The following is a 22,494-nucleotide window of genomic DNA, read 5'->3' as shown; positions in this document are numbered from 1 at the left end:
ACCTGATCCAGAAGTGGGAGGAGAAATCACGGGAATTCATCGGAAACTTCCTGCAGATGTTCGGGCCGGAGGGAGCGCTGGTGAGTCGCACCGGAGCGTTTACACCAGAGGGGAAAAGTCACACGTCCCACACCGTGTACACTAACATAGTAAAGTTAAAACGAATCTATCAGTCTGTTTGGTGAAGACAAAAGTAATGGCACCCTATAAAAGGGGTTCAGCACTCCCGAGTCAGATTTTATGAACGCGTGTGGTGTCAGTTACTGAAACTTTTTAGTCTGGCTGGAAGTTTACAAATACACTGAGAAATAAAGGACTGTTGTTTTTTTTTTCCCTCACCCCTGTGTGTGTGTGTGTGTGTGTGTGTAGAAGCACATGCTGAAGGAGGGAAAAGGTCGCATGCTGCAGGCCATCAGTCCTCGTCAGAGCCCGAGCAGCAGCCCAACCCGCGAACGCTCGCCCTCGCCTACCTTCCGCCTCCCGTTTTTCACCAAGACCTCGCCGCCCTCCTCGCCCCGCACTAAACGCCCACGCCACGATATCACCACCCACGGCCAGAACATCAGCGAGGACGAGGAGGATGACGACGACGAAGATTAGGAAGGAGGATGCGGGATGCTGGCTGTGGAAACGCGGACACTGATTATCGGCGCTCCTCTACGTCCTCCGTCCATCAAACACGGAGCGAAGAGCGGATTTTAAAAACGTCACTCGTCACAGCTACGGCTGTGTGTGTAGAATCTGTCAGCATACAGAAGGACTGTGTGTGTGTGTGTGTGTGTGTGTGTGTGTGTGAGATGTTAGGGCATGCTAGTGTTCTGGCTCTGTTTCCTGTAAAGATCCAGCTTTTAGCGAAGAGCCGCTGTTTTTACTCTGGAATCGTCCGTCTGTGTGCATGGAAAGGTTTTTATTTCTATTCATGTTTAAAACCAAACTTTTTTTCGTTGGTTATACAGTCTAACATCCCGCTCGGATGCTGTACACGTCACACCTACAGCTCTTTATCTTAAACACGCTACACGCTTGTTATGATTCCATCCGGAACTCTTATCTCTCTCTGTGAAATCCAAATATTGGCCAAAGTGTTAAACAAAGCATAGTATTTCTGATTGTTGTCATGGTTACACAGTATGAATATGTATTATTCAGTCTGGAGCTCGATTACCTCGAACACACCTTCCAGCCAATCAGAAACCAGTATTTTAGAGAATCTGAGAGAAGTCGTAGTTTTACGGACGTCGTTTCTCCAGCTGTTTGCGATGTGTGTTCACGTTTTATTTATTTATATTTTTTTTGGTAAAGTCTATAGCAGAAAAAAAAAAAAAAAAACTACACGAGGCTTAGACTGCGCCGGTGAGAAAGTTAGCCACATTAGCCTGGACTGCGTTTATGGTGCACGGGATTAACGTCTAATCACGTCTTTTCTTCTCTCTTTTTATTCGTAAGCGCTGAAAAGTGTTTAATATTGAGGAGCGACGATCCTGTTCGCGATAACGAGCGTTCGAGGAAACCCGATAGCGTCGGCAAGGAAGCCCAACCGATCGAGGTTTATTGCACTGTCAGAGCTGTGATGATGATGATGATGATGATGATGATGTGTGTAAATGTAAGAATCTGTACAGCTGCTGTATCGACACTCATTCGTTCGTCTCTAACTGCACAAGATCTTATTTTTCTTTCCTTCTGCCCGACGACTGCTCGGGTTTCTGGAAGATTATTAAATCAGTGGAATATGAACAAAACTCCAGATGAAGGTCTCGTTCCTCCCTGACAACCAGGCGTCTGCTGTATGAAACAGAAGTGTGTTTAAAGGTTCTGATCATTCTACACACACACACACACACACACACCACACTGTCAGTAGACAATGATGATTATTTTAAAAACTAGTCTCATTAGTGTTAGACTGAGCAGCTCCTAGAATAAAGATATAGAAGGTGAACTCACTAGTGTCTGTATGTACAGGAAAGTGCTGCTGTGTCCATCTGATCTGACTGTGTCCAGCTCTGAGGAATAAGACACCGCTTTCCCTTTTTTTTTTTTAATGATATTTATATATAGTTTTACTGATACAGAAAGCGAGTAGATCAGAGAGAGAACACAGCGTCCGCTCTAGTCTCCTGGACACGGTTCTGCCGTGTTCTCTCTCTCACAGACGCTACGACTCTCTGTTCTAAACTCTTCACACACACAGAACAACAGCTCACATTTGCATAATCCTCTACTGTTTGTTTGAACTCGTCCGCCGTCTCAGAGGGGAGTTGAGGGACTGGAGACGGCTGGCCGCGCGCTCAGCAGCGCGTCTCGTAGATGCCGCTGCGGCCGATGTAGCGAACCCATTTGATGACGTCGTGGTCGCTGTAGTTCAGCTTGGACTCGAACACCTTCAGGTAGCGAACCTTCAGACCGGACGGAGCAAACGGCACCTGACGATGAGGAAACACGACCAAGGATGAAGTTCTAAACGAACGACTTTTCTACCTTCTTTAAATGTTTGATCGGTTCAGAGCTTTTTGTATTTGTAGGAATGTACAGTTAAAGATATAAAGCGTGAACATCAGCAGCATGATTTCTACTTTAAAGTTTTTTGAGTCTCACCTCGAAGTTCATTGAAATGGGAGGACGAGCCCACTTCTTCTTATCGTTGGTGGGCAGCAGCTCGATCTCAGCGCTGATCTGAGACTCCTTCATTCCAGCCATGCGCTTAATCCTGATAACAAGAACAACACAATCTCAGACACACACACGGAGCAGAGTCGAGTCACAAAATAAACGCTACTCATCACTGACTTCCACACGATGGCGTTCTCGCTGGCCTTGTACTTGGCTTTGCCCTTCATACAGATCACCTGCACGCCGCTGGTGTTCAGAGGGGTGGGGATGCGAACCTGGGACCAGGAGCAATCAGTCAGTCAGTCCATCGGTCAATGAATCAAAAACTAACCAACCAAATCAACAAGTGAACTCACCTCAATCTTCTGTGCCAGTAAAGAGGGTTTGAAGTTGGACTTGATGACTACTTTTACCTCCAGCTTGGTGCGTCCGACTTCACGGACCAACGGAATGACTCGGAACGGCAGGATGATGTCCTTCGTGGTGCGATACCTTCGAGACGAGAATACTATTGAAACGTAACTCACAGCTCACAGGAGTAAACCTGAGGACTCGTGAAGGTCGCGCTTACCTCATGAGCTCGTACTCTCCGTCTGGAGGGATGAAGCTGATGCTGCGCTCAGAGTCGAACTTGCTGAGACGCACACACTGGTGGAAGGTGCAGTCGTCGATAGCGATGGACTGTTTCCCACTGCTGACGATCACACACACACACGCATTTTAAAAACACAGCACGTCCGTACCTACCTACCTCCTATACCTCAGGGATCTGGACCCTTCTAACAACATGTAGTACATATGCAATGTACAGTAGCGACAGCCTTTATAAAGAGACGCTCATCAGAATCACAGGCTAATAATGAACGGATTTACAGTTACCTCTTCCCGGTCTCATCACTCGCTCCAGCTTTCCCCTGCTTGTCGATGACGATCTTGTCGTTCATGCCAAACTTGCACTCGGGCATGCCGCTCAGGTAGCTTTTCATCACTACACGACCTGAAACGTGAGCGCTCAGCACCTGACCTGCAGTAACACACGCACAAATACAACCTCTGTGAACACCTAGAAGTTAGGAACACACCCCAGGGTTTATTTAGTCTGCTGTCTACAAATGATTATTTATATAATGTTTCATTAAACACGATGATCGGTGTGACCCCTCGTTATCTCACCCTGTGGGGACATGAGCAGGTTGACGCTCTCCAGCACGTCCAGGAAGAGCTCGTTACGGCGGTATTTAATGCCCTCTCGACGCCAGCCGATCTGCCCCGTCACCTGGCTGGTGATCTGAGACTGTTCCTCCTTCGTCTGAGGAACAAATAGGTTAGGACTTCAATTAATGAATAAAAAAAAAATCAATCAACTGTCACAGCTCTCTCTCACACACACAAACAGAAACACACACTCACACAGACACACACACTCACAAAACACACAGAGACGCGCACACTCACAAAACACACTCACGCGCACACTCACTGACCTGATGCTACAATGATCCAGGTCCAAACGCACAGCATGAGGAAGAGAAAAAAAAAACATTTGGTTACAGAGACGACACACCTTCACACCTCCCTCACTCCTATCCTTTATTTGTTCCCCTCTTCATTCTATTTCTCATTGCTGTCTCGCTTTCACTTTACTCTCTCCCCCCAATATATTTCTCTTCCTATATACATCTTCCTCTCTATACATTTTACCTTCTCTTTATTTTTCTATGCATATTACTCTCACTCTTTCCTTCAATATATTTTCGACATTATCTTCTCTAGTTCTGTTGCAATCTCTTTCTTTCGATCTTCCTCTTCTGCTTTTCCTCTCTCTGAATCGTTCCTACCTTCTCCCTCACTTTCTTTCTCTTTTTCTCTCTTTATTTACTTAATCTTCTTCATCCCTTCTTTCTCTCTCAGCTTTTCTTCGTTCGTATCCATATTTGTCCTCTTTTATGCAGTCATACAGGAAGTGCAGTGGAACTGTGATGAATGACTCAATACTAAAAGGTGAACCCACAGCATGCAGCCAATCAGGAGTGAGTGTGTAGGAGGAGGGGAGGAGCTTACCTGACCCTTAATGCCCTGCTGAGTAATAAACGTCTTAAGTGCTCCGGTCTCCGAATTCTGAGGATATCCAAAATCCAGAATCTCTGTGTGTACACACACACACACCCATGACATTAGTGTGACATTAACACCTCATAGTCACCTGCTTCTTCCCTCCTAACATTCTTTCTCTCTCTCCTTCCCTCCCTCTTTTCACAATCAACCTCCTTTCCACACCCCTTTCTTTCTGTTTCACCCCCCTTCCTCCCTCACTTCCTACTTTCTTGCGATCTACTTCTCAAGGGAAACAAAAATGGAGGGAGGGAAGGAATAAAGAAAAGGGTTCCTTTCTTTCCCTCTGTTCCCTTTCTTCTTTTCGTTTTCTTCGTTCTTGCTCACTTTTTCCTTTTCTTTTATTACAGCATCACTACTATAATTTTTGTTATTGTAATCTTTGGCTTTATGAATATTTCTGGATTTGTGTGTAGTGATTACCGTCCAGGAGCTCGTAGATGAGGACGAAGTTGTTCTTGATGTTCTCCTCGCTGATCTTACCGAAGTAGGCCATCATCACGTCACACATCTTGTAGAGGAACTCGAACACCATGGCGGCGTTGACGTTCTGCTTGGTGACGGCTGCCAACCAGATGTTGGAGCGCTTCACGTGGAAGAAGCTGGTGCGTGCAATGTTGGTGACGGGCGAGCGCACCTGTTGCCGGGCGTGGATCACGTTCACGCGGAACGCATCCACCGCATTCCTCCTAGATGGGAGGAGAGAGAGAATGAGAGGACGGGAAATGGAACAGAACCTATAAATTTCTCACCAGTCCTCCAGAAATCTCCATCTTTTACTGCTACCATCAACCGTTCTAGCAAACACAGCTACCTGGTTTAATTAAGATAGCAAGATACACGTTGCTGGTTACCGTCCACAGATCACATTCATTTCAGTTAAGTGAGCTAGTTAGCATTATGCTGTTTAGTACAATACCGCGTCTGTGATCGGCTGAATTCTCACACACACACAGGTTGGAGATCGTTAAAACACTAATCCCATAATTACACACATCAGGTTGACACTCTCACACACAGCTGAATGTAAAATAAACATGGAGATTAGCTAGGGCATGTTTGGTGTCTACACACACGATAAAAAAAAGACGATTCCCCCAAAACAGTCTTTTAAAAAAAACGTCTGCTAATGTGTGTTCATTTCAGGGGTGATTAAGAGAAAAAAGAGGAAAAAAAAGCTGAAGCAGCTAAAACCGAAGCAAACACAGGATCTTCTCTAATCTGCGCTTCCTGTGCTCCTTCCCGTGGCCCTGCTGCAGCATGACGGTTGCTCTGTACCAGAACAATGGTGCTGATAACCGTGAAAAAGCCCAAGGAGGAGCCGGTATCAGATTAGACGTCCTTTCAGCTTTTAGACCTAAATTCACACGAATTCAAATGAATCCTCAACCTTAACAAGACACCAAACAAGTCTCAGAATGGCGACGAGACGATACGAGGAACACAGACGACAGGACCGTAGTGGAAAAGTTTAGCAGAGAACTCACCCTATGTCATCACGGTACACACGGGAGATCAGGACCTCCCCTTTATGGTTGTAAATGAACAGTCCTCCAATCATGGTGGCTGCTCCTCACACCTCACATGCCATGGTGGGTTCTCCCTCCTGCAAAAACGATTAATTAGTAAAAGTGTTAAAGTCCTTACACACACCTACACACACAACTCAAACTATTCTGCTGTGAAGTATGGATCTGGGGGCGTGGTTTATAGCTAGAGAGCAATTTGCATCCTCATACATATTGATGATTGATCATGAATATCATTTAGTCGTTAGTGTAAAGTTGAATATTCCTAGTAGCTTCTCTACACACACACACACTTCTCTATAATAATAATAATAATAGATGTCATTTTATATTCAAATAAATTCAAATATATTCAGATAAATATATTCTGATATGACATTAACATATATATAGGTTACATCAGGATTATTTTAGAAGATCTTCCAGTGAAAGATATATTTCAATGTCGTTTTAGATAGATTTTTTTTCACAGAGATAAAATTTGATTTTAGAGATAAACAAAACAACTAAAACCGGTTTAATCTCGATATTATGAATCAGACATGGCGTCAGCGTCTGTGGGGGAAAAAAAAGTCCCATTAAATATTAATACAAGTTCCACCTTGTGATCTAGAACCTTCCTTTTCTCACTCAATAATTCATCCTTTTGTCCTATATTTATTTATTTATTTATTTATTTATCACACAACATTTAGAAGGCGTTCGGTCTCCTCAGAGGCGCACGCGCGCAATTAGCCATAAGCTAACACTACGGCAAACGGTGCGGGATTTTATTATTATTGTTGTCTTAATGTGATTTGTTTAATCTAACCATAATCATACCTTCAGTAAGATCCGCTGCAATAAACGCGGAACAACCCGATTTTTGTCTTTTTTGAGGCTGTTAAAGGATTAGCGGGAACATCGGAGCTCATTTACCTCAGGATGTCTCCCTCCCTCCAGCCTGGAAGTCAGCTGACGGTCTCGGCGTAGTGCGCATGCGCCAAGGACGCAGGGCTGCATGTAATATAGCTAACTAATAACTACATTAGAGCACTTGGTAGGGTCTGATATCAAGTATTAACGGCGTATAGCTAGTGCACTATATATGCATTTGGTATTCAGCCAAAGTATCACGCAGCCATTTCTACATATTTTAAAGGTGGGGTCTCCGATGTTTGAAAGCCAATGTTGACATATAAAAATCACCAAAACAAACACGCCCCTAACCCAAATGGGTCCCACCCCTGTATTGATCGCTCCGCCCACACATACATACGTAACCCAGGCAACTACTGGAAATAAATGTGTCTTTATCATAGCTGAAGTGAAGAACAATACGATTGTAGATAAACAAACAAGCAAAAATGACACACAAGCATAATCATGTAAAGGACAAAGACATATATTAGTTCTGTGTAACAAAACAAAACCAACGTTACTCACCTATCGAGAAGGAAAAAAGCGCCTCGGCGTCTTAAGTAAAGTTGGTCACATATTCACAGATTGGAGTTTCCTGAGTCAATAACTCCTGAGCTAAACACTGTTACTACACAAAACACGGTTGTAGCTGCGTCTCTACATTACTACGATAGAAAAGAGGTGTTATTTGTGTAGTAACAGCGTTTAGCTCAGGAGTTATTGACTCAGGAAACTCCAATCTGTGAATATGTGACCAACTTCCTGCTCCTTCAGTTCTCTCCAGCGCTGGAAAGCTGATCCTATATTAACACGTCCTACTTCTTACCTTATCGTAAGTCTTTCTTCTCTTTCTTTCTTTGTTTTTATCCTCCATGTCAATGTTAAAACCGCTTTCTGCTAATGTCACACATGCGCACTGAACACTCTCTCCGCCCATATTGACAAGACACGCCCCTGTCTGCTCATTGGTGACACGTTTGTTTTGATTTTTGTTTAGTTTGTCGTCCCGACTCAGTTTACTGAAGCATTTCTCAAACAACTGAGACCCCACCTTTAATGTAATAGCGTGTTTCTTTTGTAAAGGTTTTATTTATCGCATCTGTCCATTTAAAATTAATATCAATGATAAAATTATTATAGTCATACAAAAATATATAATTATGTACATTAATTATCAGTCAATTTAAAAAATATATATTACAACAATCACGAATTTCATCAAATATTTTGCAGTATAAAAACTATAATTTTTAATAAGGTCTAAAGGAAAAAAAACATCGTTATATTTATATTAGTGTCATTTTTAACATTTAATAATCTATAATTGAATAATATTTTCAACTAAAATGACAGCAAAATTAATAAAACTATATTATATTTAAATAAATGCTTATTTTAGGGAATATAAGTACAACATTTATGAAAAGTCTAAACTAATTAAAGCCATCTGAAGTCTTAAAGCTAAACTCTGTTCAGTAATAAATCTTATTAATAGTAAAATGTCATGGAGAGATTGTTTTAATTGTAAAATAGAGAAAATGTGTACTGTATATATCCGCAAACATTGTTGGAAATTATACAGTTATACTTTTTAATTAAATCAAGTACCCAGTAAAGCTTCAGACTGACTGTGGAGTTTCTCTCTTGGTTCAATCTTTGTGCTAAAAAGTAAATAATAATTTTATTGTTTCAGATGATTTATAGATGATGTAATGTAGTAATCACGTGAACGGAGGTCGACACTGCATGTGTGAGTGTGTGTGTTTGTGTGTGATAAGTGTGTGTGTGTATGACAGGTGTGTGTGTGTGTGATAACTGTGTGTGAGATAAGTGTGTGTGTGATAAGTGTGTGTGTGTGTGTGATAAGAGTGAGTGTGTGTGTGAGATAAATGTGTGTGAGATAAGTGTGTGTGATAAGTGTGTGTGATAAATGTGTGTGTGTGTGTGAGAGAGAGAGAGAGAGAGAGAGAGAGAGAGATAAGAGAGTGTGTGTGTGTGTGTGTGTGTGGGTCGGAACTATTTCATCTCAACAAAGAGTTTGTGTAAAATTAAATTCCATTCAGAGTCGCGTGACTGAAATTCAGACTCCTATTTAGAATCAGGGCTTTATATAGAGTGTAAATAAACAATGTGAACACTGGAAATGTTTGTGTTGGTTTGGAGACTTGTTTGGGGTCATGATTTAAAGTGGTAGCTGTCAGAAGCCACCAGGTTTTGGGGTAAATCAGTTTAATATCTGATCATTCATGATGATGTCCATCTGCAAAACAGCACCAATTCATTTATATTCTGCACGGGGTTTATTTTCCATCAGAGATACAGACAAGAGAGTGTGTTTTTTATTAATGAATTATTTAACTATAGCAATCTTAGGTGGATTTATGACTTTAACACAAACAGATTGACTATTAATAAAATATATCTGGTATTTAAGCAGAAATGAATTATGTAACAGCAAACAACCACAAGATGAAATCGAACAATTTCTCGTAATAAAGTCGATTAATAAATAAACAAACAAGTTGACAAATATAAATAAAAATTACTGACAGAAAAGTAATTAATAAATAATAATAAATAAATAAATGAATACGCAAATATATGATCTGAATGAATCAGAATAAATATTTGAGAGTTGTTTTTCATTTCCGTTTACATTATGTTTCCCACGTAAAAGAAAATGTCACCAAAGCAAAGCACGCCGCCATTTTGCCCGAACCTACAGAAGGGCGTTTGGTAAACAGATGACGTCAGAGGAGTGACTGGGCAGGACGGAGCGCGCGCGCGCACGCTGGACGCAGTGAGAGTGGTAGCGCGTGCACTCGGGATAAAGATGGGCAACGTTCAAGTAAGTACAGATTTCTTTATTTATGCGTTTTCTTTACAACTGTAACATTTCCTTACACTCTGCATCAAAGTTATTATGATGATGATGATGATGATGATGATGATGATGATGATGATGATTATGATGATGATGATGATTATGATGATGATGATGATTACTATTATTATTCTCTATACTGTTATTTTTTATCCTGTTTCATGATATAAAGTGTTTTTAATCCACTGCATGTTTACTTCATCACACACACACACACACACTCACACACACTCACTCTTACACTCACACACACACACACACTCACTCTTACACTCACACAAACACACTCACACACTCACTCTTACACATACACACACTCACATACACACACTCACTCTTACACACACACACACACACACACACACACACACACACACACACACACTCCCTTCCTCCTAATGGACCTGAGCCAGCTGTGACTGCAGAGCGGACAGATCATGAGTCAGCACTGAGCCATGAATTAAACTCACAAATAAATAAAACAATCAGAAACTTTCATTCAGTCACACGCTTCATTTTAGTCAATTTAAAAATCATATAAAAATAACTGAAGAAGGAAAAAAAATTATTTGGAGCACTTTTAATTCTTTATTCGACACAGAGTTTATGAAGTTCATTCGACAGCTTGTCGTCCATTTGTTTGTCTTTTTGTGTGTGCTGAATGTTCTGAGTGTCGTGAATATGAGATACTGTGTGCTGAATGTTCTGAGTGTCGTGAATATGAGATACTGTGTGCTGAATGTTCTGAGTGTCGTGAATATGAGATACTGTGTGCTGAATGTATGCATCATGACCCTGTGTGTTTGTCTGGTTGCAGCCTACAGTCTTTCCCTATGAGGACTTTGATGTGGTGGCAGATATTAAGGAGATCCGTAAAGCCTGCAAAGGAATGGGTATGTCACTTTCCACACACACACACACACGCACACACACACACAATCTCATAACGAACCTGAGACACACGGCTTCATTGTAACACTCTGTGACGTCTCATTGCTTTGTACAGGCACTGATGAAGAGGTCATCATCTCCATCTTAGCTAACCGCTCGTCAGCCCAGCGCATGGAGATTAAACAAGCGTACCTTGAGAAATATGATGATGTATGATGATGCACACACACACACACACACACACACACACACACAAATGGCTGTCAGCTGTAATCAGATCTGTCTGCAGGCTTGGCTTTCAGCCCCTTTACGGAACTGGGTGCAGCTCTGAGCCATATATAGAAACGTGGGCCGGACATTTTTCCTATATATGGAAATTAGTGCACCAGTGAATGGGTGTGTCTTATAGTCTGTAGAAAGAAATGTGGGCGTGTCTTTACATCTGTATATGAATGTCAGTAAATTTGTTACTTAAAGGTCATATTTCTCTATTTTAAGACCATATGGTTTAAGACCGACATAAAGTAGGCGTTCCTTAAAAGCCATGGGGGCGTGTCTTTAAGTCCATATATGGTAATCTTCATGCAGGAGAATGTATACATTGACATTCATATGTATAAATAATTATCTAGTGATTTATATGTTTTTGTTGAAATAGAGCAACTAATCAAAACACACACACACACACACACACTGCAGAACAGAACAGAATTAGCTGATTCCCCACAGGAGCTGGAGGAGGTGCTGAAGAGCGAACTGACGGGAAGTTTTGAGAAAGCCATCATGGCCATGCTGGATCTTCCTCACATCTACACTGCTAAAGAGCTGCGGCGAGCCATGAAGGGAGCCGGAACTGACGAGGATGTGCTGGTGGAGATCCTGTGTACCAGCACAAACCAGGTCTCACACACACACACACACACGTTATATCCGTGCTCTGCTCTATAGGACCTCATTAACCCTTCAGACTTGTTCTGTATGATACGTCACATCACATCACTTCATCATACACCTTCCCGCTCACTCTGATGCATTTCATTCACAGGAAATTGTGAATATTAAGGAGGCGTACGCTCAGGGTAAGAACTAAATCCGTCACTAGCAATTTAACGTGTTTCCGCAAAGACGAGCGCACTGACGCCGTGTGTTTGTACGTCTGTCACGTAGTCCACGAGCACGACCTGGAAGCTGACATCGAGGACGACACCAGCGGAGACGTGAGAAACTTGTTGATTTCGCTCCTTCAGGTAAAATATTCTGCATGTGTATGCATGTTATCTATATTCCCTGGTTGCCAAGCAACAGCGGTCAATCCAAGTAGAGCCTTTAATAATGTTCACGGTGTAATTATATGAAAGTTCTTCATCAGTCAGTGATGTTAAACTGATATATCGTGCACCGTTTTATATATATATTGACCCTCATGCAGTTTTATTTACACAATGAAGTGTTCCTACATCTGTAGGCTAGCAGGGACGAGGGTTTCGACGTGGATGAAGAACTGGCTGAACAGGACGCCACGGCTCTGATCGAGGTGACTCAGCATACCTGATATTTATTTACCTATGACACGAGGTGTTGTGCATTTGGGTAATAAAGTGAGAATCACACAATTGTGCGGAAAGTCTTCTGATAAAATATCCACACTATTCCTGCTCCTGGACATTTCGCCGTGTTTATGGTCTTTATCGCTTCTCCTTCAGGCTGGAGAAGGACGCTTCGGCACGGACGAGTCCACTTTCACCTACATCCTCACTCACAGGAACTACCTGCAGCTTCAGGCCACCTTCAGATATTACGAATCTGTGAGAAAAGTTCATTCAGAATTATTATCTGTCATGGATCCAGGGCTCAGACACCAGAGGCTCAGTGAAACCCAATCCAGCTGCAGAGCCACATTCATAGAGTAGCAGCAGAGTAGCAGATGTTCAACAGAAAAATATCCAGGATGAGAAAAATCAGAAAAACTGGAACACACACACACACACACACACAAGCATATGAGTAACAGAATCCTGGTCATTTATCATATTTATATAGAAATAAGCTGGTAAATGAAGCAGTGTGTCAGCCATGTGTTAGCTAGAAGGAACAGCAGTAACGTACAATGCTAATGCTAGCCAAAGGCTATGTTGTTTCTTCATCATCATCATCATCATCATATAATACAAGTAAATCAATTTCCCCGAGGACTTTAAGGTAGAGATTTAAGTGAAAGCTACATTTGTTAACAAGAGTCTAGCTAACTAGCGCTCTAGCTAAGAAGCAGTTCCATGGACACTGTGCCAATATCCATCTCGATAGGTGCACAAGTGGATAATTTGGTGTCAGTAATTAATTAAATAATTATATGTATATATTATAATTATAAAATAATAATTCAGTAAATTGTGTGTGTGTGTGTGTAGATGTCTGGGACAGATATCCTCGATGCTATCAGCAGTGAAGCCACAGGGACGTTAAAGGACTGCTACATAACTCTGGGTAACGTGACGATTATACAGTCATCAGTCGAGACCCGATCAGTGTTCCGAAGGGGTGTGGCTTAGAAGGGGCGGAGTCACAGTACAACATTTAGGGAAAAAGTGATTTCTGCACAAGATGGCCACCTTTATGACATCACAAGATGCGTCTCAAATCATAATTTAACAGACAGGTGTAAGACGTCTTAGCGTGAGTGTTGAGGGGTGTTCAGTTGAATAAGTGCATCGCTTTTCATCTCACACTGTTTATACGACACAATGTAGAATAGTGCATGAGTATCAGTGTGATTCAGTGTGACAAAGTTAACGGTGATGTTTATAGAGGACAGGAAGTCCCACTGTGTCCTAAATAAAAGGGAAAAAAACACAATAAGACACAGCCCTAGTGTGATGACGTGTAACTTTCATCCTCTGTTTGTTAAACAGTTCGCTGTGCTAAAAACCCACAGCTATATTTTGCCCGGCGCCTGAACGCAGCCATGTCGGGCGCAGGGACGGACGAGGACACGCTGATCCGCATCATAGTGGGACGCTCCGAGGTACGACTTCGTTTTGATTGTGCTTTTGTTATTAATTTAAACTCAGTAAATATTAGCTAAACTGTGACGAAGTGGTGGGCGGAGTCAGAGTTGTTCCTTTCTGATCCTAAAGCTGTATTTATTGTCCGGTTCTTTGTGCAGTTGGACCTGGAGACCATTAAGGACATGTATCTGGAGAAGTTTGACGTGACGCTGAAGGACGCTCTGAGCTCGGACTGCGGCGGGGATTTCAAGCGCCTCCTGTTGGCCATCCTGCACTGAAGCGCTAAACAGGGTCCGACATTAAATCCCAACACCACGAACCAACCTTCTCATTAACACTGCCTAGAGGAATCACACACAGGCTGTGTTCCAATACTGCTTTAACACGCTCTCGTCCACTTCCCCTCCATCCGACACACAAGCGCTGACAGATCTCACGCTTATATTTAGAGTTTTACTACAAAATCCTGTTTTTAACACAATTTCTCTTTTTAAAAACTCTCAAACACAAATTTAGATATTTGGAAAAAAGTTCCGTGGCCGAGGTCTTACCTACGAGAAAAATCTACAAACTAATTGTTTTTTTTTTTTTGAAGTTTTCCAAAAACTTACTCGTAAAAATTCTACTAAAATACAAATTCTAATTTTTGGACATTTTTATTTACTAGTTAAAAAAAATCAAAAACTAACTTTAGATATTTTTAATTTTTTAAAAAAAAAATCTTTTAGGTTTCTTTCTTTTTTTTGAGTGATTTAGTCACAACTTTTTCTCAAGCACACGTTTGTATTTTGTGACCACGATTCTAATTCTATTACAGTAACATTTTTATCGTCCCGTTTTGATACTTCATCGCATTTGATAGAGAAATAAAACACAATTTTCAGCATTTTCTACACTTCCAGGCCAAAGTTTCATGGCATGGATATTTGTTCTGAGTTTGAGAGCGAATTTCGGGTTGATTTAGATGGAGACGTTGGCGAGGGCGTGTTATTAACAGTGCTACACTGCTTCTACTCCTAATCCTGTTTCCTCCACTCATGTTGTTTTTTTTTTTAGTGTCATTATAATGATGTGTTCAGTAACGAAGCGTTCAGCAGCATTAAATCTAACAAATACCGTCATTTAGTGAAACCACATCATCTTATTTGCTCCAGCGTAAAGCAGAGCCTGGTGGGATTTATGGACTTAGAGAGAGAGAGAGAGAGAGAAGGTGAGAGAGAGAGAAAGCGAGAGAGAGAGAAAGCAAGAGAGAGATGGCGAAAGAGAGAGAGACAAGGCGAGAGAGAAGGCGAAAGAGAGAGAGACAAGGCGAGAGAGAGAGAGAGACAAGGCGAGAGAGAAGGCGAGAGAGAGAGAGAGACAAGGCGAGAGAGAAGGCGAGAGAGAGAGAGAGACAAGGCGAGAGAGAAGGCAAGAGAGAGAGAGACAAGGCGAGAGAGAAGGCGAGAGAGAGAAGGAGAGAGAGAGAGAGAGAGAGAGAAGGAGATAGAGAGAGAGAAGGAGAGAGAGAGAGAGAAGGAGAGAGAGAGAAGGAGAGCGAGAAGAGATAGAGAGGAGGAGATAGAGAGAGAGAGAGAGAGAGAAGGAGAGAGAGAGAGAAAGCGAGAGAGAGAAAGCGAGAGAGAGAGAGAGAAGGAGAGAGAGAGAAGGAGAGCGAGAAGAGATAGAGAGGAGGAGATAGAGAGAGAGAGAGAGAAGGAGAGAGAGAGGGAGAGGGAGAGGACAGAGATAGAGAGAAGGAGATAGAGAGAGAGAGAGAGATAGAGAGAGATCAGAGAAAGATTAGCATCAGAGCTCGAGCGTGAAAACGATTCACCCCTCTTTTTCCCCCCGAACTGAAACTATAGAAAACTTTAAAACAACAAAAGTGGAAGTATTTAAAGGGACGTGTCAAGTTTCTTATAAAGCACTAAACAGAACTCAATCCTAGTCTAAAATGTCCCTCTAGATCTTCTGATCGTCCTGCTGACAGTAGCGTCAGGTGTTTCCTCTTTAACAGGAAGTGTTTCTAACCCGTTATTCCTTCTTCTGACTATCTATACTACTGTAACGTGTGTCTATACGCTGCCTCCTGCTGAATAACCCTGTAACTGTGGCTTGTGGAGGTGGAGAGCAGGAGAAAACATCAGCAGAAGCTGAAATGTCCTCCTCACTGTTAGTGCTGATGATGATCAATCGTGTATACGTTGCTTTGTGATATATTTATCTGCAGCTGATATGAATGTGAATATGAGCGAGTGCAATCACTAATACAGGGGAAGAGAAGATGAAGAAACTGTGGGAGGAAATAAACACTTCAAACAACTTTGTGTCAATCAATAAATAACACGTAAACAACTGCTTTTAGTCTGAATTCTTACTGTTGAGAAAACAGAGATAGCTAGATAGATAGATAGATAGATAGATAGATAGATAGATAGATCTGTGTTTAAACAGATGAACAGTGTTTCTGTAGCTGAACTGAAGGAGCTCTGAAACTGAAGTGTGGATCAGGTTACATCTAACCAGCAGCCCGGATGTGTGGCGTCGATCAAACGCTCTTTACTTCCACACACACCGAGATGAACAACCCACAACTGGCCAGATGCTGAAATCAGTCCAGATGTCACACAGTAGCATCACAAGGTCAGCGCAGGGCAAGGTGCATTCTGGGAAAAGAACTCTCACAGCTGTCATACTGTTAAATCATTAAACTGTCAGGTTACATTAATTAGCATAATAACAGACATGAAATAGCTTAGAATAGGCCACGCCCACAAAACAAGTTACAAACAAGACTAGCATCGGTACGTTCACGTTAGCACTCGAGCGGCATGTATTTTGTGGCTTGTGGGTGTGGCCTGTCCAGTAGCAGCTAGCTAGCAGATAGCTTCTGAAGGTCTCTTCATTGATTTATGTCAAAATCATTATGACGACTAATAGACGAGCTCCAGACCGTTTCCTGTCCTCCAGGAGTGAAATCACCGTCTGAAGTAGGTTTTATCGAGGGTGTTAATGGCAGCGAGTGGTGTGCATCAGGACCCTTTAAGGACAAGTGTGTGTTTTACATTAGGAGCAGGAAGGAATCCATCCTCACCATTCCTCAGCGTATAGAATAACTCCAGCGTGATGTCACGCACACTGCTAATTCACTCCAAATGCCATGATCCTGAAGTGCTAGCTTACAGTATATGGCTTATAGACCAACATCTTTTTCAGTACAGAAGCAAAAGAAATGAGCGCATTCCTGAACAAAACCCACATTTTAGCAGGAATCAACATTTCAGCTGGTGTGAGGATGAAGTTCCTGTCAGCGATCGTTCAGGACGTGTAAAATCACACGTTCACGTACGAAAGGATGATCTGAAACGACGCAGATCTTCCACTGCTGTTCTGCTGAAACTCCACTCATAAAACTCATTCCAGAGATGCATCATACCTAAAGTCCTCCTGGTCCTCAACGAGAAACATCTGCACCTCCACAGCTGCCTTCAATTCTGTCCACGAGTGAGCTGTGTTTGATATTCCTCAAATCTCCTGCCTCAAGTCGAGATCAGAGCTTAAACTCTGACAAGCATCCAGACGAGAACAAATCACGCTACTGTCTTCAGTAGGACAAAATGTATTTATTCGTTTGGGTTATTTACTAAAATTATACTGTTTTGTTTTTTTGTATTTATATCATATAAACAGCAAAGAGACATAATGGAACTTAGATGGAATGGAACCAAACTACAGTAGATGCTAATGTGAGCTAATGCTATGTACATGCCAGCAAGCTTATAGTTTGTAGGTCCTCATCTCCATTTCATCTGCATTACTGACTTTAATAAATCTAGTCAAGGCTAACTAACTAACGAGGCTATTCATTTAGCCGACATTAGCTACCCATAGCGTGTGGGACGTTTTAGCTTTTTCAGGCACTTTGTATTGATATATTCACTTCATTCACAGCATTGTCTTGTTCTCATATGGACTGATTTATAAAACAGCCACAGCTACATTTGGTATTAAGGAATAAATGTGTCACAAAAAATTAAATGCCGTTACAAAAATCCTAGAAAAGTAAGATATGCTGTTATGGTACTAGCTGACACAATACACACTGATATATTCTGAATATAAATACTAGTCTTTGGTTATTAAGATAAACATTTTAAACGATAAACGTTAAACCCACATGACAGCAGCTGAATAAAGTGTTTACTTGACATTTAAATACGTATAATTAAACAAAATAAAACTCAAAAAGATTTAAACATGAACGCAGGCTGTAACCTCAATGCTAAAGCTAAGCTATATAGACAATGGCAATGAGTTTCACAAACACACTCTCACACACACACACACACACACACAGCATGTTGTCACATAGCTATCATTTAACAATATAAAAAAAAATCATTCAGTGTCACCATGAGAACTAGCAAGATATAATCATGCTAATCACGCTAGTCTAGATAATCACCGCAATCTGTGCTAAGCTAAATATAAAGCTACAAACATGCGAAAACCTCTGACTTCCTTAATTTTTGTTATGCTGTAGAAGATATAAAAGCTATAACTTCCTGTTAAATTCATGCTGCAATCCAGAGAAAGGAAATGCTACTTCCTGCTTCATGGGCGATCTGGTTAATGCGCCCGCGCACGCAGTCCACTGTGACGTACACTTCAGTGCTGTTTTGCACCATAACTGACACCCTGAGGCCTAAGCTAGCCCATTCACTCCCTTCTGGCATCTGACCCCCGATTTGGCGAGCGAGGACTGTTGGTGTTGTTCCCTGCTGAACCAAAGTAAGTTCAATCACGCTGCAGGAGTGTATCAGCCTCAAGTCCAGAGCTATGCTAGCTGTTCCTGCCTCCCTGAAGATAAAATTACGATGTGCGTGTGGCTTGTTTGTGCTAGCTAGTTCTAGTTGAGCCACTGCAGGAGATGTTTGGTGAAAAAACAAGGGCTTGTTCCTTACAGCACCAAATGGAAGACCTCTGTTGGATACTGTAGCTGATAGGGAAGAGGACACAGATGATGGGATCCACATCAGACTTAGCATGCTAATTCCAGAGTCGTCACTGAAGTACCGCACACTGCACTCCGCTGGTGCTAGAATTTCAAAAGTGAGAGTGTCTCCAGCATCCACTGCGGCGGCAGCAGAAAGAGATATGGATGTGTCTCTGTAGTGAACACCGGGCTTGAAGACTCGCGTCAGTTCAACACTGCTTCCGTTGCGGTTGACATAAACTAGCATGAAGAATCCCTCAGATATACAGGCTTGACCCATTGAGTAGACTGCTTGTTGCAGGACAAATTTCACTGTGCCCTTCTCTGTAAAGCGTATACCACGATTGTCATGGGTCAGAGTCACCATGTAGGGATCAGAGACGGAAGACGTACGAAAGGAAGGTTGGTAATTGGTATGGAAATGAGCTGAAACCACTGTCTGAGCAGTCATAGCTACAGCACCCGTATCATGAGAAAGCCAAAGCAAGCTGAATGGTGCCACAAGGCCACTTTGAAGGTGCACTCTCTCATTTTCAGCATTACAATGATTACTAGTGCTCTTGAGAAACAGGGACAATGTGTGACCTGGATCCACAATGGTCACCCCAGTTACACTGATGCTCTGGAGGGATTTTCCGTCCCTTTGCTCCATGCGCACACCGCTTAGGTCCCTTCCTCCATCCTCGCTGGAATTCACCCTCAAGCCAGCTTGGACAAAACTACGGCATCCGTGCCTCAAAGCTAGGTTATGGTCGACCCAGACAAGTCCGTGCTGATGCAGAACTAACCAACTGTTTGTGCAAGAAACAAGTGTTCCATCACTGTGGCCTTGGATGTGCAACTGCATGTTGGGAAACTTGGCACCTTGGACTGGAGACACCTCGCCATACCAGGAAAGGGACAATCTGGTCTCAGATGAGCTGGAACAAACTGTGTCCCTCATAGCTGAGCAAGAATATGCCATGTTCTGGGAATCACATTCTGAACAAGCCTGGCATTCCTGCAGCTCGGTATTGTAGAAATAAGAGTGACCGCACATTCCAGCAGCTGCGTCTTCTGCTGACATTCCTGTACATCTGAATCCACCTGTTTTGACAAGAGAGTTTCAGGGAAGACATAATATTAACTGTTAAGGACATCAAAGGGAAAAAAAAAAGATTTTAGGCAGTATTACACAATTACCAATTTTGAAACTCATCTGAAGATTCACCTGGCGTGTTGAGACACTGATGTTCATCACCACATAAGTGCTGTATCTCCAAACATTCATCTCTGTCCTGCCAAACATACACAGTTGTCAAGAGATTCCCCACTTAGTGAATCAAACTGTAATCAAACTGCAAAGTAGTTTTGCTTAATAAAATAAGTAAAAGTAAACACCTGACACATCCTGTCAGAGTGAATGGAGCACTGGGACACCAGGAAAAATCCTGGTAGACAAACGGTACACTTCTCGCATCTCGGCCAAGCCCCACTAAAATCACAATACTCATTTGCTTGACATGAGCTGCAACCACGCATTTGCCTTCCAAACTCCATCACACTCTCGTCCATGTCCACCGTAGGCATGGTATAAGCCTCCATGGTGTGTGTCCTTATCTCAGATCTGATGCTGTCCAGATGACTCTCGAGATCTTTGTATTGGTCAGCATTTCTGAAGATGTCCGTAACTAGGCGGTACTGCACCTTCACTTGCTCCATCTGGTCGAAAATCCTCCGCTGTTGTTCCAGAATCTCCTTCTGCTGGGCCTGCAGGATGTCCTGCTGATCCTTCAACCCATTCTGGAGATGCCTGACCTCATCCTGCTGAGCTCGGAGCTCCTGCACAAGCTTCTCCTGCCCCTTAGCCAAGTGAATCTGCAGCACCAGGGCATCCTCAGAGGGGACTTCATTAGTGCCTGGGCAGTTTAACATAGGCAACAGGGGAAAGTATCTTATAATGACTTATATAGTGACGATTTGTGTCATTTCACCTACGGAACGTTGGTTACATTGAGTTTCATCATATTAGTAAGTGTATTTGTGCTAGAATTTTAGTCTTTAAATAAGTTTAAATAATTTACATGTGTTCATATTTTAGTGTTGTTTTAATTTGAAATGGCTGGAAACAGGATTGCGCACACCTTCTGTAGGAGCAGTGAAGATTAGTCAAACCTTTGCCTTTTAGTGATCTCCTGTTTCACAAGCTTGTGTATTTTGTGAAGATCTGTCGGTTTCATGCTACAGTTCCTTGTCTCTTTAGCATTAAATGTTAATTTGCTAGGTACTGATTTCTTTCCAGCTTTGCAACATGCTTGTATTTTTGGATTTATGATTGTAGGTTTACTGATAAAAACATGTCTGTTTGTGTTTTAACCCCGACTGTGAATGCAGAACATGATTGTCATATCTTTGCCAAAAAGGTCCTCCAGCTTCCATCTGCTATTGGATTACAGCTGTTTGTGGTTAAACTGCTTAATCACCATTTTATATAAACCTTCACCCTGTACTATTTTCCTTCCTCTTTTTCCACATATAGTAGTTTAAAAGCTTATGAACTGCAAATGAACCAATCTCACATGCGCAGAGAGCAAAACCAATTACACTCTGATTAAGATCATTTAAAGATAAATATGTAGTCTTTAAATATTATGAAAATTGAATTTTCACCCAAATATTCCTTGGATGCAGAGATTTGCAGTCCCGTGTGCAGTCCTGCACTCAGTTTCTCTACATATTTTTGATCACGTGTTCATCAAATATAACTTATGGAACCTTCACCTGACTTGACGTCACACGCGAGCTGAATCCCGTTCTGGGTTCCGAACTCCCGGGGCGCGCGCTCTGTTCCGTCGCGCATGTGCGTAATGCACTCGCGCCCGGCGCACGGACGGCGCTTGGCCTGCGCGCACTGCCCGTCTCCAGCGCATCCGTCGCGTGCTTGTGCTCGCGCCTGCGCCTCCGTCGTGTCACTGTTACTCCTGGTGTTCTCCTGGTGGCGCGGGTGAATGATGGTGTACGGTACGGCCGGGCGCCTCAACGTCTCCGCGCGACCCGAGGCGCACCGTCCGCCTGCACAAGCGCCCGGGCAGCGCGTTCCCGCACACACCTCGGCCGCGCATCCTGCAAAGGCGACCACGCAGATCAGGAGCCACAGAAGCGTTGACATGGGTGCCATTAAAAAACAAACACATAAAACAAACAAACAAAAAAACAACAACAAATCAAACCAAACAAAAACGGGGTTAGGAATCCTCGGGCATCACTGGTGCCATGTGCGATCCGTAAATCACCATTATATCATTACATAACAGGAGTGTGTAAGTGCAAGCAGTTTGTATCAGCGCACTATGGAAAGTTCTGTGGTGTGTGTGTGTGTGTGTGTCTGTGTAAGAGCGCGCGCTGCAGGAAGACTCCATGTGACAGAGTTAATTGCCACCAGGTTTTCCCCTGGAGCTTCTGTTGGTTTTAACCCATGACTCTCCTCCTCATCTCTCGCTCTATTCACTCAATTAAGCATCACGTGCTATTATAACATCTGGCTGGTTACTTCCTAGCAAACCAGATTAAATTTGTACTGAATAAAACCCTACAATGTTTACT

At 42.5% G+C, this 22,494-nt stretch overlaps 4 protein-coding genes across 5 annotated transcripts in view; 2 read left to right on the top strand and 2 right to left on the bottom strand.

Moving 5' to 3' along the window:
- pcyt1aa (phosphate cytidylyltransferase 1A, choline a) overlaps positions 1 to 1,742 on the top strand; it is a 4,851-nt gene extending 3,109 nt beyond the window's left edge. For both annotated transcript variants that reach the window (XM_060873719.1, XM_060873718.1), the window contains exons 8-9: positions 1 to 80; positions 370 to 1,742. The exon at positions 1 to 80 is cut by the window's left edge and continues 109 nt beyond it. In XM_060873719.1, the coding sequence (XP_060729702.1) occupies positions 1 to 80; positions 370 to 600 (311 nt within the window). In that variant the 3' untranslated portion in view covers positions 601 to 1,742. The remainder of the gene's footprint in view (positions 81 to 369) is intronic.
- A 354-nt stretch (positions 1,743 to 2,096) lies between these two features.
- On the bottom strand, positions 2,097 to 7,224 carry ap2m1a (adaptor related protein complex 2 subunit mu 1a). The gene is made up of 12 exons (XM_060873721.1): positions 7,077 to 7,224; positions 6,213 to 6,331; positions 5,149 to 5,414; positions 4,675 to 4,757; positions 4,098 to 4,103; positions 3,787 to 3,922; positions 3,493 to 3,637; positions 3,185 to 3,307; positions 2,970 to 3,105; positions 2,791 to 2,888; positions 2,599 to 2,710; positions 2,097 to 2,426 (listed from the first exon to the last, which is right to left on the bottom strand). The coding sequence occupies exons 2-12, from the start codon at positions 6,284 to 6,286 to the stop codon at positions 2,292 to 2,294; spliced, it is 1,314 nt and encodes a 437-aa protein (XP_060729704.1). The 5' UTR covers positions 6,287 to 6,331; positions 7,077 to 7,224; the 3' UTR covers positions 2,097 to 2,291.
- A 2,695-nt stretch (positions 7,225 to 9,919) lies between these two features.
- anxa13l (annexin A13, like) lies at positions 9,920 to 16,271 on the top strand. The gene is made up of 11 exons (XM_060873720.1): positions 9,920 to 10,002; positions 10,856 to 10,931; positions 11,045 to 11,139; positions 11,659 to 11,829; positions 11,975 to 12,008; positions 12,097 to 12,176; positions 12,395 to 12,463; positions 12,633 to 12,734; positions 13,338 to 13,413; positions 13,839 to 13,951; positions 14,093 to 16,271. Exons 1-11 carry the CDS (start codon positions 9,988 to 9,990, stop codon positions 14,210 to 14,212), a joined length of 951 nt encoding a protein of 316 aa, XP_060729703.1. The 5' UTR covers positions 9,920 to 9,987; the 3' UTR covers positions 14,213 to 16,271.
- Positions 16,272 to 17,648: 1,377 nt separating this feature from the next.
- Positions 17,649 to 22,207, bottom strand: si:ch211-252f13.5 (uncharacterized). The gene is made up of 4 exons (XM_060873346.1): positions 21,673 to 22,207; positions 20,293 to 20,810; positions 20,123 to 20,189; positions 17,649 to 19,998 (listed from the first exon to the last, which is right to left on the bottom strand). The coding sequence occupies exons 1-4, from the start codon at positions 22,067 to 22,069 to the stop codon at positions 18,491 to 18,493; spliced, it is 2,490 nt and encodes an 829-aa protein (XP_060729329.1). The 5' UTR covers positions 22,070 to 22,207; the 3' UTR covers positions 17,649 to 18,490.
- Between the last annotated feature and the right edge of the window lie 287 nt (positions 22,208 to 22,494).

This window comes from Tachysurus vachellii, chromosome 7 (genome assembly GCF_030014155.1).
Source record: "Tachysurus vachellii isolate PV-2020 chromosome 7, HZAU_Pvac_v1, whole genome shotgun sequence".
NCBI classification, from domain to species: Eukaryota; Metazoa; Chordata; class Actinopteri; order Siluriformes; family Bagridae; genus Tachysurus; species Tachysurus vachellii.
Note: the sequence above shows the minus strand (reverse complement) of the source record. Positions and strands in the feature narration are given on the sequence as shown.